The sequence below is a fragment of the Physella acuta genome, unplaced genomic scaffold (genome assembly GCF_028476545.2).
Source record: "Physella acuta isolate Inbredline_101_S28 unplaced genomic scaffold, ASM2847654v3 ptg000694l, whole genome shotgun sequence".
Lineage (NCBI taxonomy): Eukaryota > Metazoa > Mollusca > Gastropoda > Physidae > Physella > Physella acuta.
The window spans coordinates 248,236-269,053 of NW_026732213.1; the positions used below are offsets into that span (position 1 = coordinate 248,236).

At 34.8% G+C, this 20,818-nt stretch overlaps 2 protein-coding genes across 10 annotated transcripts in view; both read right to left on the reverse strand.

The window, feature by feature from the left end:
- Positions 1–2,156, reverse strand: part of LOC131949413 (cadherin-23) — a 98,279-nt gene extending 96,123 nt beyond the window's left edge. For 7 of the 9 annotated variants that reach the window (XM_059311304.1, XM_059311302.1, XM_059311311.1 and 4 more), the window contains exon 1: positions 1,916–2,155. The gene's annotated coding sequence lies outside the window, so the exon portion shown is untranslated. Of the gene's footprint in view, positions 1–1,915 lie in introns of all 9 variants that reach the window. The other 2 variants (XM_059311303.1, XM_059311300.1) reach the window with 1 other exon arrangement.
- Positions 2,157–5,543: 3,387 nt separating this feature from the next.
- LOC131949410 (transient receptor potential cation channel subfamily A member 1) overlaps positions 5,544–20,818 on the reverse strand; it is a 36,402-nt gene continuing 21,127 nt past the window's right edge. Inside the window, exons 9-22 of the mRNA XM_059311297.1 lie at positions 18,576–18,660; positions 18,177–18,236; positions 17,985–18,062; positions 17,780–17,850; positions 13,451–13,607; positions 13,142–13,255; positions 11,459–11,625; positions 11,096–11,156; positions 10,908–10,973; positions 8,592–8,762; positions 7,950–8,018; positions 6,322–6,435; positions 5,887–6,005; positions 5,544–5,713 (exon numbers count right to left, since the gene is read on the reverse strand). Coding sequence (XP_059167280.1) covers positions 5,623–5,713; positions 5,887–6,005; positions 6,322–6,435; positions 7,950–8,018; positions 8,592–8,762; positions 10,908–10,973; positions 11,096–11,156; positions 11,459–11,625; positions 13,142–13,255; positions 13,451–13,607; positions 17,780–17,850; positions 17,985–18,062; positions 18,177–18,236; positions 18,576–18,660 — 1,423 coding nt within the window. The 3' untranslated portion in view covers positions 5,544–5,622. The remainder of the gene's footprint in view (positions 5,714–5,886; positions 6,006–6,321; positions 6,436–7,949; positions 8,019–8,591; positions 8,763–10,907; positions 10,974–11,095; positions 11,157–11,458; positions 11,626–13,141; positions 13,256–13,450; positions 13,608–17,779; positions 17,851–17,984; positions 18,063–18,176; positions 18,237–18,575; positions 18,661–20,818) is intronic.

A 20,818-nucleotide genomic window follows, 5' to 3' on the forward strand; every position in this document is an offset into this window, starting at 1 on the left:
ACATACATCGTCTCATATCCCTGCACCACATACATCGTCTCATATCCCTGCACCACATACATCGTCTCATATCCCTGCACCACTACACATACATCGTCTCATATCCCTGCACCACTACACATACATCGTCTCATATTCCTGCACCACATACATCGTCTCATATCCCTGCACCACTACACATACATCGTCTCATATCCCTGCACCACATACATCGTCTCATATCCCTGCACCACTACACATACATCGTCTCATATCCCTGCACCACTACACATACATCGTCCCATATTCCTGCACCACTACACATACATCGTCTCATATCCCTGCACCACTACACATACATCGTCTCATATCCCTGCACCACATACATCGTCTCATATCCCTGCACCACTACACATACATCGTCTCATATCCCTGCACCACATACATCGTCTCATATCCCTGCACCACTACACATACATCGTCTCATATCCCTGCACCACTACACATACATCGTCTCATATCCCTGCACCACTACACATACATCGTCTCATATCCCTGCGCCACATACATCGTCTCATATCCCTGCACCACTACACATACATCGTCTCATATCCCTGCACCACTACACATACATCGTCTCATATCCCTGCACCACTACACATACATCGTCTCATATCCCTGCACCACATACATCGTCTCATATTCCTGCACCACATACATCGTCTCATATCCCTGCACCACTACACATACATCGTCTCATATCCCTGCACCACTACACATACATCGTCTCATATCCCTGCACCACTACACATACATCGTCTCATATCCCTGCACCACATACATCGTCTCATATCCCTGCACCACTACACATACATCGTCTCATATTCCTGCACCACATACATCGTCTCATATCCCTGCACCACTACACATACATCGTCTCATATCCCTGCACCACTACACATACATCGTCTCATATCCCTGCACCACATACATCGTCTCATATTCCTGCACCACATACATCGTCTCATATCCCTGCACCACTACACATACATCGTCTCATATCCCTGCACCACTACACATACATCGTCTCATATCCCTGCACCACTACACATACATCGTCTCATATCCCTGCACCACATACATCGTCTCATATCCCTGCACCACTACACATACATCGTCTCATATTCCTGCACCACATACATCGTCTCATATCCCTGCACCACTACACATACATCGTCTCATATCCCTGCACCACTACACATACATCGTCTCATATCCCTGCACCACTACACATACATCGTCTCATATCCCTGCACCACATACATCGTCTCATATCCCTGCACCACTACACATACATCGTCTCATATCCCTGCACCACATACATCGTCTCATATCCCTGCACCACTACACATACATCGTCTCATATCCCTGCACCACATACATCGTCTCATATCCCTGCACCACTACACATACATCGTCTCATATCCCTTAACCAATTACCTATTTCTCATCTATCTTTAACACTGTGTCACAAAACGCCTAGACCAACCAGCACTAGATCGATGACAGGAGAAGACAACCTGACAACAGGTTAAGCATAGTCCCCTAGTACTTTCTAAGGCGGAGTTTTAGGGGGGGGGGGGATATCGCGTAGAATATAGCGAGCCATCTCTTTAGGGATGTAGATCTAGTGTGTGAGTGAGTTTTTGGGTGACTGGTAATTTTAACAATTGAATTTAAACGGTGGGGAAATTTGAAGAGTGGGGAAATTAGAACGGTGATTAGAAAATTATTATTGTGAAACTCTGTGCGACTGATTATAAAAAAATGCCGATACACGAAAAACGCGATATCATTTTAAAAACAATCCAATGGTTTAATGCTGATGAGACACAAAGAGAAAAACACACGCTGAAATAAAAAAAAAAGCACTTACCTTAAAGAAAGTTACTCATCCTCTGTTAGTTGCCCGCTCGTTATAAAACCATGTGTTTCTCTAGCGTGTGTTTGTGACAGAAGAAATCAAGCTGCTGTCGTCCCATGAAACCACACCCTGCCAGTTATCCCAGTGTGCGCACAAAGCCAGGTGAGTTGGACCGATCAAACTACCTGAGCGCGTGCTCCTAAATAGGTCGCTTGACTGCGCAGCACGCCGTTTGTATGAGGTCGGCTTTTGTCTCCTGGCTTGTCTCCCATCGATGTCGCTATACGCTGACAATTTTTCTCCGTTCTGCCGAAGTGAACATTAGACTGGGCCCAGCACTAGTCCATCCCAAACCTCGCCCTCTCTCGTCTCGTGCAGCTCGCACGTGGAAAAGTTTGTTTAGCTTTACACAGAGCAACAAACACGTTACACGCTCATCACACGGATACATTAACTTATGCATACCAAGAGGGGTTAATACTGTATGGGGACTAATACATAGTTCATTGTTGATCCGCAGCAAAATGTCCTTGAGATTATACAATATATACACATTAAACAGGTTGTGAGGGGAGGGGGAGTTCTCCACATAACATATTTATGCAATGAATCTTTTAACCGCATTTCAAAGATTTCATCGAGGTACTCATCACGGACACCAGTTGTTTCAAAGCTAAACGTGAACGACTTTCTCACCCAGCATAGATCTCTCTTGTAGGGCAGTAGGCCTATGTCACACCCAGGCTAAGTCTGACTCTCTTGTAGGGCAGTAGGCCTATGTCTCACCCAGGCTAGATCTCTCTTGTAGGGCAGTAGGCCTATGTCTCACCCAGGCTAGATCTATCTTGTAGGACAGTAGGCCTATGTCTCACCCAGGCTGGGTCTGACTCTCTTGTAGGGCAGTAGGCCTATGTCTCACCCAGGCTAGATCTCTCTTGTAGGCCAGTAGGCCTATGTCTCACCATCAGGCTCGAATGGCACTTTTTTCTTTCTGTATCTTGACCAGGCTGACTGATGAGAATCTGCTGTGAAATGCTGGACTGTTTACAATGAAACACATACTTTCAATGCTGGACTGTTTACAATGAAACACATACTTTCAGTGCTGGACTGTTTACAATGAAACACATACTTTCAATGCTGGACTGTTTACAATGAAACACATACTTTCAATGCTGGACTGTTTACAATGAAACACATACTTTCAATGCTGGACTGTTTACAATGAAACACATACTTTCAATGCTGGACTGTTTACAATGAAACACATACTTTCAATGCTGGACTGTTTACAATGAAACACATACTTTTAATGCTGGACTGTTTACAATGAAACACATACTTTCAATGCTGGACTGTTTACAATGAAACACCTACTTTCAATGCTGGACTGTTTACAATGAAACACATACTTTCAATGCTGGACTGTTTACAATGAAACACATACTTTCAATGCTGGACTGTTTACAATGAAACACATACTTTTAATGCTGGACTGTTTACAATGAAACACATACTTTCAATGCTGGATTGTTTACAATGAAACACATACTTTCAATAAAAGTCACTGGTATAAAACTCGTTCCTACCATGACTGATAATAAAAAAAATCGAAGTGAAGTATTGATTATTTTATTGAAAGCTGAAGTACGGAGCTTTAAGTCATCAATCATTTAAGACAAGTGGGATAATTGTTGTTGTTTATTTTTAATTAAAAAAAAAACAAAACAAAAACAAAGCAAAACTCAAAATCGTACTTTCAAATTGATTTTTTCTTCTCCGCCATATCTCCAAGGGCATGCCTATAGATGTATATGTGTGCGTGTGTATGATTTTACGTGTGTATATGTGTGAGCGCTCGCATGTCATAGAGAGGGGGGGAGGATTACAACAAAATTGATTTTAACGATTGATTGTCACAGCAGGGGCGGAACTGCCATACCGCCAGACAATACGGGGGTGGGGGGGGGGGGTGGGGGGGGGTCAGGCCGTTTCAGGGGCCTAAAAAAACAAATAAATTGTGTGTACCTTGATAGACTTGTTGTTTTGTAACAAAAGAAAAGAGATACTACAGTAGTGATTGTTCTCCAGTAACTGTTTCATAGACCAAAAACTGCATGAGCTGTAGTGTGAAAAACAGGGAAACCTTCAAACTTCTTCCATGACTTATCGCCCTTTTTTAAATACCCTAATTAGGGGACCCAAAAAGCTCGCTTTAATAATTTTGTACTAAGCAACCTATAAACCTATTTCTTGTCTTGATTATTATTTAATCAGGGTATACTTAATAATAACACAGCAGTAAAAAAAAGTATTCAAAAGTAAAAAACAAAAGAAACCATAACACATATCAAAGCTCTGTGTTTTAATACTTTTGACCGGCTTGCCAAATACGAAATTTGTTCGCAATTTATGCGTGTGTAAATGCGGTATTGAAATTTTTTTTTATATATGTTTTAATGTATAAACGAGAAATGAAATATTTTAAATGCGCAGATTTTTTTGTGATTTGTTGTGTCGTGATATACTTTGCAATGAAATAGGTTACATTACTAAATTTGGAAATGGATTAAATAATTCATCTAGATTAATCTAAAATTAAGTGAGGCAGTATAGTAAATTATATGTAGGCCAATATATTTATTTATTTATTTATATATTAAAAAGTTTCCGGGTGGCCTTATCTTTCTAGTTCCGCCACTGTTAAACAGCGTTTTAAATGTTCTGGTTTTGGTTATACATTCAAGGGTTTTATGTGTAGTGGTGATATATCAGTAACATTCATAATGTATTCGTTTCAGTGACTTTTAAACATTGTATCTAAGTAGTTAGCGGTTTGGGGGGGGGGGGGGGTCACTGTTTGTTGCTTTTCAAGTTGCTGTTTAAGATTTCTGATATTTTACAAGTAAATCATGTTCAAATACATTTCGTTCATGTTTTCTGATAGTTAACAAATAAATCATGTTCAAATACATTGTGTTCATGTTTTCTGATATTTTACAAGTAATTCATGTTCAAATACATTTTGTTCATGTTTTCTGATAGTTAACAAATAAATCATGTTCAAATACATTGTTTTCTGATATTTTACAAGTAAATCATGTTCAAATACATTTCGCTCATGTTTTCTGATATTTTACAAGTAATTCATGTTCAAATACATTGTGTTCATGTTTTCTGATAGTTAACAAATAAATCATGTTCAAATACATTGTTTTCTGATATTTTACAAGTAAATCATGTTCAAATACATTGTGTTCATGTTTTCTGATATTTTACAAGTAATTCATGTTCAAATACATTGTGTTCATGTTTTCTGATATTTAACAAATAAATCATGTTCAAATATATTGTGTTCATGTTTTCTGATAGTTAACAAGTAAATCATGTTCAAATATATTGTGTTCATGTTTTCTGATAGTTAACAAGTAAATCATGTTCAAATATATTGTGTTCATGTTTTCTGATAGTTAACAAGTAAATCATGTTCAAATATATTGTGTTCATGCTTTCTTATAGTTTACAAGTAAATCATGTTCAAATACATTGTGTTCATGTTTTCTGATATTTAACAAATAAATCATGTTCAAATATATTGTGTTCATGTTTTCTGATAGTTAACAAGTAAATCATGTTCAAATATATTGTGTTCATGTTTTCTTATATTTTACAAGTAAATCCTGTTCAAATACATTGTGTTCATGTTTTACATTCAGCGACTAGTCGGAGAGCTGCCTATTGAGTACAACTTGATTTAACCTGGTCAGTACCTCCATGGCTGACTGCATCATGACGGTCAAGTTGTCAATTCTGTGGGGACATTGTTTAGTATAATCTTTCAGTTATACTACATTAATACTAAGTTATGTATATACATGAAAATGCAAGAAACCTACTATTGATTAACTGCACAAAAAACCTCAATAACTTTCGCATGGCTCTGTTTCAAAAAAAGACTTGCATAAATTGCCTCCCATACTCACTTTTTCCTTTGGTTCTCCATCTCTTTGTGAATGTCAACTCTTGTCTCCCCTAGTTCCTTCTCTTTTACTTTATTTTTTATGAAATATATTTTTTCCTCGTTTAGAAATCTTCGCTTAACCTGATTGTTAAAGAAACGTTTACTTATATTAATAGGAATCTTCGTTTTAGCTAATTGTTAAAGAAACGTTTACTTATATTGACAGGAATCTTTGTTTTACATGATTGTTAAAGAAACGTTTACTTATATTGATAGGAATCTTTGTTTTACATGATTGTTAAAGAACAAATTGAAAGTTTGTCCCCTGTTCTGATGAATGTACAGCAATATAACGTAAGCCAAGTGTACCTGATCTCATGAATGTACAACAATATAACGTAAGCCAAGTGTACCTGATCTGATGAATGTACAAGAAATTAAAATATACAAAGTGTACCCGGTCCCATTTAGTGCTAGGCCGTGCGTTAGGTTGTACAACAAGTTTGCTGCTGTGGAGCCATTCTCGTAGTCTCATTGTTGGCAGGATCTCTGCGTGAAGTAGGTAGGACACCTGGAACATGGGATTGGGGAATAAATATCTATGACACCTGGAACAAGGGAATTAGGGAATAAATATCTATGACACCTGGAACATGGGAATTGGGGAACAGATATCTATGACACCTTGAACTAGGGAATTGGGGAACAAATATCTATAACACCTGGAACTAGGGACTTGGGGAACAGATATCTATGACACCTGGAACATGGGAATTGGGGAACAGATTTCTATGACACCTGGAACAAGGGAATTGGGGAACAGATATCTATGACACCTTGAACTAGGGAATTAGAGAACATATATCTATGACACCTGGAAAAAGGGAATTGGGGAACAGATATCTATGACACCTGGAACATGGGAATTGGGGACCATATATCTATGACACCTGGAACAAGGGAATTGGGGAACAGATATCTATGACACCTTGAACTAGGGAATTAGGGAACATATATCTATGACACCTGGAAAAAGGGAATTGGGGAACAGATATCTATGACACCTGGAACATGGGAATTGGGGAACATATATTTATGACACCTGGAAAAAGGGAATTAGGGAACAGATATTTATGACACCTGGAACAAGGAAATTGGGGAACAGATATCTATGACACCTGGAACAAGGGAATTGGGGAACAGATATCTATGACACCTGGAACAAGGGAATTGGGGAAGGGAGACATGCAGTGATTCTATTGTAAGCTTATACTGCAAAAACAAAAGAACGACAATATAAATGAAAAAGTAGAAACAACTAAAGTAGAACACGGACTAACCCACTATATACAACTAAAGTAGCGACAGAACACGGACCAACCCACTTTATACAACTAAAGTAGCGACAGAACACGGACCAACCCACTTTATACAACTAAAGTAGCTACATAACACGGACCAACCCACTTTATACAACTAAAGTAGCGACAGAACACGGACCAACCCACTTTATACAACTAAAGTAGCGACAGAACACGGACCAACCCACTTTATACAACTAAAGTAGCGACAGAACACGGACCAACCCACTTTATACAACTAAAGTAGCTACATAACACGGACCAACCCACTTTATACAACTAAAGTAGCGACAGAACACGGACCAACCCACTTTATACAACTAAAGTAGCGACAGAACACGGACCAACCCACTTTATACAACTAAAGTAGCGACAGAACACGGACCAACCCACTTTATACAACTAAAGTAGCGACAGAACACGGACCAACCCACTTTATACAACTAAAGTAGCGACAGAACACGGACCAACCCACTTTATACAACTAAAGTAGCGACAGAACACGGACCAACCCACTTTATACAACTAAAGTAGCGACAGAACACGGACCAACCCACTTTATACAACTAAAGTAGCGACAGAACACGGACCAACCCACTTTATACAACTAAAGTAGCGACAGAACACGGATCAACCCACTTTATACAACTAAAGTAGCTACATAACACGGACCAACCCACTTTATACAACTAAAGTAGCTACAGAACACGGACCAACCACTAACCTGGGTACGTAGGCGAGTTAGGTAAGCTCTTTTCTCTACCTTTGAGATATCACCTACAGCGACACCCACCTTTTTTGGGATAAAACAAGTTACATTGGTGTGTTTGACAGGGGGGGGGGGGCATTTTTTGCTATTCTATTTAGCCTTTACGTTAATTAAAGGTTAATTAAAGGGTTATTTTTTAGGCTTTACATCAGCGTGTGTGTTCTTTTATTGTATTCATGCTTTACATTAGCGTGTGTGTTCTTTTATTGGATTGAGGTTTTACATTAGCGTGTGTGTTCTTTTCTTGGATTGATGGTTTACATTAGCGTGTGTGTTCTTTTATTGGATTGAGGTTTTACATTAGCGTGTGTGTTCTTTTATTGAATTGAGGTTTTACATTAGCGTGTGTGTTCTTTTATTGTATTGAGTTTTCACATTAGCGTGTGTGTTCTTTTATTGTATTGAGGTTTTACATTAGCGTGTGTGTTCTTTTATTGGATTGAGGCTTTACATTAGTTCATGGTCTTCCAGGCAGCGTGAGTGTACATGATCGATTGAGCTTATTTGTGCCGTATGTTGCTGGGTGGAAGTGTGCCTGTGAAAGTTAGCTGTTTATCTAGAGCCATATTGAATTCGAGATTTTTAAATAGAACGTACCATCAGATTCATCAAAGACAGATTCATAAGGATACAGAAGAAGGGAAACAACCCATAGAGATCATAAGTGAATGGTGTGTTGTCTCCCCTGATGAAATTATCCCTGAAATTGAGTTCTCCAACTGTCATGGCCAGGGTCGACAACAGCGCGTAGGCCCCATCATAACCATCCTGTATAACAGTAATTAGGCCCCATCATAACCATCCTGTATAACAGTAATTAGGTCCCATAATTACCATCCTGTATAACAGTAATTAGGCTCCATCATAACCATCCTGTATAACAGTAATTAGGCCCCATTATAACCATCCTGTATAACAGTAATTAGGCCCCATCATAACCATCCTGTATAACAGTAATTAGGCCCCATCATAACCATCCTGTATAACAGTAATTAGGCCCCATCATAACCATCCTGTATAACAGTAATTAGGCCCCATCATAACCATCCTGTATAACAGTAATTAGGTCCCATAATTACCATCCTGTATAACAGTAATTAGGCTCCATCATAACCATCCTGTATAACAGTAATTAGGCCCCATTATAACCATCCTGTATAACAGTAATTAGGCCCCATCATAACCATCCTGTATAACAGTAATTAGGCCCCATCATAACCATCCTGTATAACAGTAATTAGGCCCCATCATAACCATCCTGTATAACAGTAATTAGGCCCCATCATAACCATCCTGTATAACAGTAATTAGGCCCCATCATAACCATCCTGTATAACAGTAATTAGGCCCCATCATAACCATCCTGTATAACAGTAATTAGGTCCCATAATTACCATCCTGTATAACAGTAATTAGGCTCCATCATAACCATCCTGTATAACAGTAATTAGGCCCCATTATAACCATCCTGTATAACAGTAATTAGGCCCCATCATAACCATCCTGTATAACAGTAATTAGGCCCCATCATAACCATCCTGTATAACAGTAATTAGGTCCCATAATTACCATCCTGTATAACAGTAATTAGGCCCCATTATAACCATCCTGTATAACAGTAATTAGGCCCCATCATAACCATCCTGTATAACAGTAATTAGGCCCCATCATAACCATCCTGTATAACAGTAATTAGGTCCCATAATTACCATCCTGTATAACAGTAATTAGGCCCCATTATAACCATCCTGTATAACAGTAATTAGGCCCCATCATAACCATCCTGTATAACAGTAATTAGGTCCCATCATAACCATCCTGTATAACAGTAATTACGCCCCATCATAACCATCCTGTATAACAGTAATTAGGCCCCATCATAACCATCCTGTATAACAGTAATTAGGTCCCATCATAACCATCCTGTATAACAGTAATTAGGTCCCATCATAACCATCCTGTATAACAGTAATTAGGCCCCATCATAACCATCCTGTATAACAGTAATTAGGCCCCATTATAACCATCCTTTATAACAGTAATTAGGTCCCATCATAACCATCCTGTATAACAGTAATTAGGCCCCATCATAACCATCCTGTATAACAGTAACTAGGTCCCATCATAACCATCCTGTATAACAGTAATTAGGCCCCATCATAACCATCCTGTATAACAGTAATTAGGTCCCATCATAACCATCCTTTATAACAGTAATTAGGCCCCATAATAACCATCCTGTATAACAGTAATTAGGCCCCATCATAACCATCCTGTATAACAGTAATTAGGCCCCATCATAACCATCCTGTATAACAGTAATTAGGCCCCATCATAACCATCCTGTATAACAGTAATTAGGTCCCATCATAACCATCCTGTATAACAGTAATTAGGCCCCATCATAACCATCCTGTATAACAGTAATTAGGCCCCATCATAACCATCCTGTATAACAGTAATTAGGTCCCATCATAACCATCCTGTATAACAGTAATTAGGTCCCATCATAACCATCCTGTATAACAGTAATTAGGCCCCATCATAACCATCCTGTATAACAGTAATTAGGCCCCATTATAACCATCCTGTATAACAGTAATTAGGCCCCATCATAACCATCCTGTATAACAGTAATTAGGCCCCATTTTAACCATCCTGTATAACAGAAATTAGGTCCCATATCTACCATCCTGTATAACAGTAACTAGGTTCCATTATAACTATCCTGTATAGCAGTAAGTAGTTCCAATTATAACCATCCTGTATAACAGATAGTACTTTCCATTATAGCAATCCTGTATAACAGTAAGTAGACCCCATTAGTGTATAACAAAGATTAGGCCCCATTATAACCATACAATACAGAAGGGATTAGGCCCCCTTACAGAAAAAAAAGAGTATCAAACCTACTTGTCTTAACATTATTGACAGTGGGACAGTCCAGGCAACGATGAAAAACAGCATCAAAATAAAGATCTGGAAAATAAAGGTTAAATATTGATGTGTACTAAACATATACCTTTAGGTGACTGATTCCTTCAAACTCGATCTACAGGTGGAGAAATGATTTAGGTGAAACAAAAACATCTCTCACTAACCTTCAACATCGTTTTAAATACTTCAAAGAACATTGTAAAGTATAAACCAACAGTCTCGAATCTAAAAACAGAGAGATAGAATGTAATGTTTTAATTATTTGAGATACAGATATTCATATAGCAATTGATATATATATATATATATATATATATATATATATATATATATATATATATATATATATATATATATATATATATATATATATATATATATATATAATGTAATGTTTTCATTTTTGAGATATGTGATATTCATATAGCAATTAATAAAAAAACCAGACTTATCAATAACAAATGCACACCACTGACCAACCCAAGTACACCATTTAGAGTTACCACAAAAACAACTTCAAGTACTACCTTTGTATCATGATTGTCTCCCTCAAAAGAAATATCAATGTAGCATAGGCAAACGATCTCCACTGGGCATCGCAGGGTTCAAACCCCGGTGGGAGAATGCTGAACGCGACAAGTATAACGGCAATATTGGTCATGAAGAAAGGAGGAGATAAAACGTACCTGCAGCCCTGTAAAAGGATCAGATAAACAATCTCCCACTATCCAAGCAACTGTAGGACTCGGTATAAAAGTCGCGGAAATTGGTTACTTTAGTTTTGTTTAGACTCAGAAGGAAACATTGAGATCTAGGTCTAGAGGGACCAAAGTCGCTGGTCACATGAGTGGAGATTTTTTTTAAGCTGGTCACACCCAGGCAATGTTTTTCATTATGATCTAAACCCCAGGTTGGCGTGTGTGGGTGAGGTTTGTGTATCTACCAGAGCGTGACGAGGTTTGTGTATCTACCAGAGTGGACGAGGTTTGTGTATCTACCAGAGTGGACGAGGTTTGTGTATCTACCAGAGTGGACGAGGTTTGTGTATCTTCCAGAGCGTGATGTGTGTGGGTGAGGTTTGTGTATCTACCAGAGCGTGACGTGGTTTGTGTATCTACCAGAGTGGACGAGGTTTGTGTATCTACCAGAGCGTGATGTATGTGGGTGAGGTTTGTGTATCTACCAGAGCGTGACGAGGTTTGTGTATCTACCAGAGCGTGACGTGGTTTGTGTATCTACCAGAGTGGACGAGGTTTGTGTATCTACCAGAGCGTGATGTGTGTGGGTGAGGTTTGTGTATCTACCAGAGCGTGACGAGGTTTGTGTATCTACCAGAGCGTGACGTGGTTTGTGTATCTACCAGAGCGTGACGTGGGTGAGGTTTGTGAATCTACCAGAGCGGGGCGTGTGTGGGTGAGGTTTGTTTATCTACCAGAGTGTGACGTGGGTGAGGTTTGTGTATCTACCAGAGCGTGACGTGTGTGGGTGAGGTTTGTGTATCTACCAGAGCGTGACGTGGTTTGTGTATCTACCGGAGCGTGACGTGGGTGAGGTTTGTGAATCTACCAGAGCGGGGCGTGTGTGGGTGAGGTTTGTTTATCTACCAGAGTGTGACGTGGGTGAGGTTTGTGTTATTACCAGAGTGTGACGTGCGTGTGTGAGGTTTGTGTATCTACCAGAGCGGGTCGTGTGTGGGTGAGGTTTGTGTATCTACCAGAGTGTGACGTGTGTGGAGAGGTTTGTGAATCTACCAGAGCGGGGCGTGTGTGGGTGAGGTTTGTGTGTCTACCAGAGTGTGACGTGGGTGAGGTTTGTGTATCTACCAGAGTGTGACGTGTGTGGGTGAGGTTTGTGTATCTACCAGAGTGTGACGTGTGTGTGTGGGTGAGGTTTGTGTATTTATCTATGCATTTTGATTTGTGAGGCGATCCATCTGCTGTAAGTATTGAAGTTCTCTCGTTTTGTTCTCTCTTAATGTACTTAAGAGAGCTAATAACAAAACATGAGGTTAAATTCGTGTTCAACATACCAAGATAAAACATTCAAGGGCTGATGTAAATAAGTTATAATATCAATGTAGACCAGTATCATATAGGCCTGCTAAATAAGTGATGAATACTATACTATACTAAATATCTATTGAAGGTCTTGGTAAAACAAAAATCTCTAGACACGACAAACCTTTTTGTATGTAATAAAAACAACTTTACCACTGATATGGCATTTTTCATCTCCTTGAAGAAAAGGGCCAAAAGGAAGCCATAAATAGCATATTGTAAAGCATACATAAATCTGTGTCTGTACTGGGGGCCGTGTGGATAGGCCTGAAACATATACATATACTATGAGATGGTGCATATATATATATAACATTGACTGAACTAGTTTTGAGCGTTTCAAGTAAGGTCATACTTACAATTTATGTTCCTTGTCGCTAGCCGTTTCAGTGTTCATCACTTGTTAACTTTACCGAGTCAATGACCATAAACGTCACGTGAATCTACTTAAGACAAACCCACCTCCTCATTGCTGTTGTTGCTAGTGTCGTTAGTCCAGCTGCAGGTATAATCCTCCTGGTTCGGTTTGATCATGACCACGTAAAAAATGGTCAGCAACAAAGCGAACCCAGTCTGTATGGAGATGTCCACGGCGAAAGTAAATCTCCCAAAACATCGCCTGGAGACATCATGGTAACATCATGGTGACATCATGGTAACATCATGGTGACATCATGAGAGCGGTCAAACATTTCAATTCAATTATACGAGCCGACCCGCGGCATATCATACGCCGCTATTTAGTTGTTTTATTTTTCTACTTTTCAGTGATTCATAATTTGTGAATTCGACAGTCCCAATGCTGCCACTGAAAATGTTTGCTTCAAAACACTATCAGAAGGTCGTTAAGGACGGCTTGTTTTCTAGCGTCTCCAAGAAGAAAATTATATATATATAGATAACTCAACACGAAGGTGGAAAAACTCAGTTTCTTTCAGATATCACTCTAAGCATCCCCCAGCCCCCAGAGTACTTCCAGCGTCTCTCTTCCCCATGACAAACTTAAAATACACAATTTATATTATATTATATTATATTATATTATATTATATTATATTATATTATATTATATTATATTATATTATATTATATTATATTATATTATATTATATTATATTATATTATATTATATTATATTATATTATATTATATTATATTATATTATATTATATTATATTATATTATATTATATTATATTATATTATATTATATTATATTATATTATATTATATTATATTATATTATATTATATTATATTCATATCATATCATATCATATCATATCATATCATATCATATCATATCATATCATATCATATCATATCATATCATATCATATCATATCATATCATATCATATCATATCATATCATATCATATCATATCATATCATCATATCATATCATATCATATCATATCATATCATATCATATCATATCATATCATATCATATCATATCATATCATATCATATCATATCATATCATATCATATCATATCATATCATATCATATCATATCATATCATATCATATCATATCATATCATATCATATCATATCATATCATATCATATCATATCATATCATATCATATCATATCATATCATATCATATCATATCATATCATATCATATCATATCATATCATATCATATCATATCATATCATATCATATCATATCATATCATATCATATCATATCATATCATATCATATCATATCATATCATATCATCATATCATATCATATCATATCATATCATATCATATCATATCATATCATATCATATCATATCATATCATATCATATCATATCATATCATATCATATCATATCATATCATATCATATCATATCATATCATATCATATCATATCATATCATATCATATCATATCATATCATATCATATCATATCATATCATATCATATCATATCATATCATATCATATCATATCATATCATATCATATCATATCATATCATATCATATCATATCATATCATATCATATCATATCATATCATATCATATCATATCATATCATATCATATCATATCATATCATATCATATCATATCATATCATATCATATCATATCATATCATATCATATCATATCATATCATATCATATCATATCATATCATATCATATCATATCATATCATATCATATCATATCATATCATATCATATCATATCCTATCATATCATATCATATCATATCATATCATATCATATCATATCATATCATATCATATCATATCATATCATATCATATCATATCATATCATATCATATCATATCATATCATATCATATCATATCATATCATATCATATCATATCATATCATATCATATCATATCATATCATATCATATCATATCATATCATATCATATCATATCATATCATATCATATCATATCATATCATATCATATCATATCATATCATATCATATCATATCATATCATATCATATCATATCATATCATATCATATCATATCATATCATATCATATCATATCATATCATATCATATCATATCATATCATATCATATCATATCATATCATATCATATCATATCATATCATATCATATCATATCATATCATATCATATCATATCATATCATATCATATCATATCATATCATATCATATCATATCATATCATATCATATCATATCATTCATATCATATCATATCATATCATATCATATCATATCATATCATATCATATCATATCATATCATATCATATCATATCATATCATATCATATCATATCATATCATATCATATCATATCATATCATATCATATCATATCATATCATATCATATCATATCATATCATATCATATCATATCATATCATATCATATCATATCATATCATATCATATCATATCATATCATATCATATCATATCATATCATATCATATCATATCATATCATATCATATCATATCATATCATATCATATCATATCATATCATATCATATCATATCATATCATATCATATCATATCATATCATATCATATCATATCATATCATATCATATCATATCATATCATATATATTATATTATATTATATTATATTATATTATATTATATTAATATTATATTATATTATATTATATTATATTATATTATATTATATTATATTATATTATATTATATTATATTATATTATATTATATTATATTATATTATATTATATTATATTATATTATATTATATTATATTATATTATATTATATTATATTATATTATATTATATTATATTATATTATATTATATTATATTATATTATATTATATTATATTATATTATATTATATTATATTATATTATATTATATTATATTATATTATATTATATTATATTATATTATATTATATTATATTATATTATATTATATTATATTATATTATATTATATTATATTATATTATATTATATTATATTATATTATATTATATTATATTATATTATATTATATTATATTATATTATATTATATTATATTATATTATATTATATTATATTATATTATATTATATTATATTATATTATATTATATTATATTATATTATATTATATTATATTATATTATATTATATTATATTATATTATATTATATTATATTATATTATATTATATTATATTATATTATATTATATTATATTATATTATATTATATTATATTATATTATATTATATTATATTATATTATATTATATTATATTATATTATATTATATTATATTATATTATATTATATATACATATACATATACATATATATATATATATATATATATATATATATATATATATATATATATCCTTTAACCAGTGCCCCCTCCCCACCCCCATGGAAGTTTCAAGTGCCTCCCCTGGGAAAAGTTCGTGTCATGGGCAGTTTATAACAGAGTTACAAGTGAAAAGTTCGTATCAAATAAATTGAATCAACACAGTGTTTTAACTCTGTCTTCTGAATTAATATGATAAGCCAATGTTGAATAAATCGTGAGCTATCAGTTAGTGAACACGTAGTTACCATTTGTAGGCCAACAGATTCTGAATAAATCGTGAGCTATCAGTTAGTGAACACGTAGTTACCATTTGTAGGCCAACATATTCTGAATAAATCGTGAGCTATCAGTTAGTGAACACGTAGTTACCATTTGTAGGCCAACATATTCTGAATAAATCGTGAGCTATCAGTTAGTCAACACGTAGTTACCATTTGTAGGCCAACATATTCTGAATAAATCGTGAGCTATCAGTTAGTCAACACGTAGTTACCATTTGTAGGCCAACATATTCTGAATAAATCGTGAGCTATCAGTTAGTGAACACGTAGTTACCATTTGTAGGCCAACATATTCTGAATAAATCGTGAACTATCAGTTAGTGAACACGTAGTTACCATTTGTAGGCCAACATATTCTGAATAAATCGTGAGCTATCAGTTAGTGAACACGTAGTTACCATTTGTAGGCCAACATATTCTGAATAAATCGTGAGCTATCAGTTAGTGAACACGTAGTTACCATTTGTAGGCCAACAGATTCTGAATAAATCGTGAACTATCAGTTAGTGAACACGTAGTTACCATTTGTAGGCCAACATATTCTGAATAAATCGTGAGCTATCAGTTAGTCAACACGTAGTTACCATTTGTAGGCCAACATATTCTGAATAAATCGTGAGCTATCAGTTAGTGAACACGTAGTTACCATTTGTAGGCCAACATATTCTGAATAAATCGTGAACTATCAGTTAGTGAACACGTAGTTACCATTTGTAGGCCAACAGACTCTGACAAAGCAAATGTGACAACAGCTCCTCCCTCTCATGAGCCAACATTTTCTAGAAAAAATTGTACGCGTGCATTTTATTTCTTGTATTTATGAAACAAAGCGGCGTTTTTAATATCTTCATAAATAATTTCTTACAAAAATCATTTTAAATTCCTTACAAAAATCATAACAAAAACACCTTACTAAAATGGCGTTATAGTTGTTTTTTCTGGACATGGGATCTCTAGGTCCAGGGTCAATGTAGCGGTAGTTAAACTCAATCTGAAAGTTTCATTAACAATCTGTAGACAACACTTGAAGGAAAAATTGACAAATAGGAGAACTTAAAATTGTATTAAATAAGTTCATAGCAAGATATTTGTACGTGAGACTTACAGTGTAATTCTCTTCTGTTGGGTCATGCTTTGACCTTTTCACGCACTTGTCTAGAACAATCTGTTCACATAGACTTATTTTTAAAACACTCTCTACATATTTAAAATTCTTTCTAAAACAATCTGATCAAATTAAAATTGTTTTCCTAAAACTATCTGTCCACATTAAAATAGTTTTAAAAAAAATCTGTACCGATGTAAAATTTTGATTTTAAAACTATCTGTTCACGTTTAAAAATTAATTTTAAAACAGTTTGTGCAGATTTAAAATTATGTTTCTAAAACTATCTGTTCACATTTTAATTGTGCCTTTTAAACAAGCCCGAAACAACTTAGACTATTTGAAACTTTAGCCAGCATTAGAACGACGTCATAACGACTGTTTTATAATGAAGTTTACCTTGACAGCCTCGGGTGTGTTGGCGATCATCTTGTCCATACACGTAAACCCATCTCCGTCCCTCACAGACAGGCTCCCCTCCCAGCTGTGGGGAGAATATCACATACAAAACATTAAGTGAGGGATAAAACATCACATACAAAACATTAAGTGAGGGATAAAACATCACATACAAAACATTAAGTGAGGGATAAAACATCACATACAAAACGTGAGGGGTAAAACATCACATATAAAACATTAAGTGAGGGATAAAACATCACATACAAAACGTTAAGTGAGAGTTAAAACATCACATACAAAACATTAAGTGAGGGATAAAACATCACACACAAAACATTAAGTGAGGGATAAAACATCACATATAAAACATTAAGTGAGGGGTAAAACATCACATACAAAACATTAAGTGAGGGGTAAAACATCACATACAATACATTAAGTGAGGGGTAAAACATCACATACAAAACGTTAAGTGAGGGGTAAAACATCACATACAAAACGTTAAGTGAGGGGTAAAACATCACATACAAAACGTGAGGGGTAAAACATCACATACAAAACGTGAGGGATAAAACATCATATGCAAAACGTTAAGTGAGGGGTAAATCATCACATACAAAACGTTAGGTGAGGGATAAAACATCACATAATGTTAAGTTTGAATATTGAGCGCTGCTTTAATGTGGTTCTTTAGAAATATAATCGGTCATGACATCAAATAATATATTGGACATATTGCTCTGTTTTAAAAGACATTGAAATGTCAAACAAAGGATGCGCTTGACTTTCATATGTTCCGCGAAGGTTAGTTGAATTCATGAGACTTTCCTCTTCATTATATTAAGTGCACAAATCTGCACATCCATAATTTAAACATTGGACCGCAACATTTACACGACATTTACAAGCAAGACAAAAACGTTTCGCGATTGGTACATTTCTACAAGTTCTGAATGATAGTGTATTCAGGGTCTTGAGGAACCCGACAAATATTGTTGACATGGGCCAAATAAAATATTTTCCTATTTTAAATTATAAAACAACAACTTGGCGTTAAATTAGACGTCCATGGGGAGAAGAATAAAAATAGAATGGAAAAGGCTTTTGTTTCACATTTATTCACAAATAATAAACAAATCAAAAATGCAAAAATGCACTAAAAAATAACTAAATAAAGTTTGGCGTAACCTTACAAAAGTATGCAATTATGATGGTGTGACAAAAAATAAAAGCCTGGGCGCTCAGTGTCGATAATCGAACATAGGTCTTATGTTATAGAACGTGAATCTTTTATTGAACTCGGTCTGTAGGGGAATATATTCTCCATAAGAGGGCGTCTAAACTACATTTATTTATTTTTTTACTTTTGCTGCTTTTTTTTCATTTGTGATTTGTTTGTGATTTGTGAATATAATAAAAGTCTTTTTCCTTAAAATTGTTTTAAAAGTGATATTTATTTTCCATTTTTTACTCCTTCATTGGAAACCAGCTCAGTTGTGGTTAAATGTGGAACTAACGTAAAGGGGACGTAAGCTTTACAAGTTTTTTTCTGTCATGGGCACCAGCGTAAAGGGGTAATAAAGATAAATGTTTACCTAAAAATATTGAAATCACTGCAACTATTCCGTTTTAAAGTTGTGACTTTCTGGACACCCCCCTCCCCCTTTTCCTCACATCTCTCTCTCTCGCCACTAAAAATTCCGAATACCCTCCCCCTCCCCTACCACTGCTGTCTGACATCTAGACCACAAGTAGAAAATAATTTCTAGCATTTCACTTCTCCGTGAAGTAGAAACCAAATATTTACACTTGTCCTAATAGAGAGTCAAAGTGTCAGCCGTACTGGCCCACACATTATGATGTCCATGTACTTTCTAACTGTGTACAGACAATTCCACACATTATGATGTCCATGTACTTTCTTACTGTGTACAGACAATTTCACACATTATGATGTCCATGTACTTTCTTACTGTGTACAGACAATTTCACACATTATGATGTCCATGTACTTTCTTACTGTGTAAAGACAATTCCACACATTATGATGTCCATGTACTTTCTAACTGTGTACAGACAATTTCACACATTATGATGTCCATGTACTTTCTTACTGTGTACAGACAATTCCACACATTATGTCCATGTACTTTCTTACTGTGTACAGACAATTCCACACATTATGATGTCCATGTACTTTCTTACTGTGTACAGACAATTTCACACATTATGATGTCCAT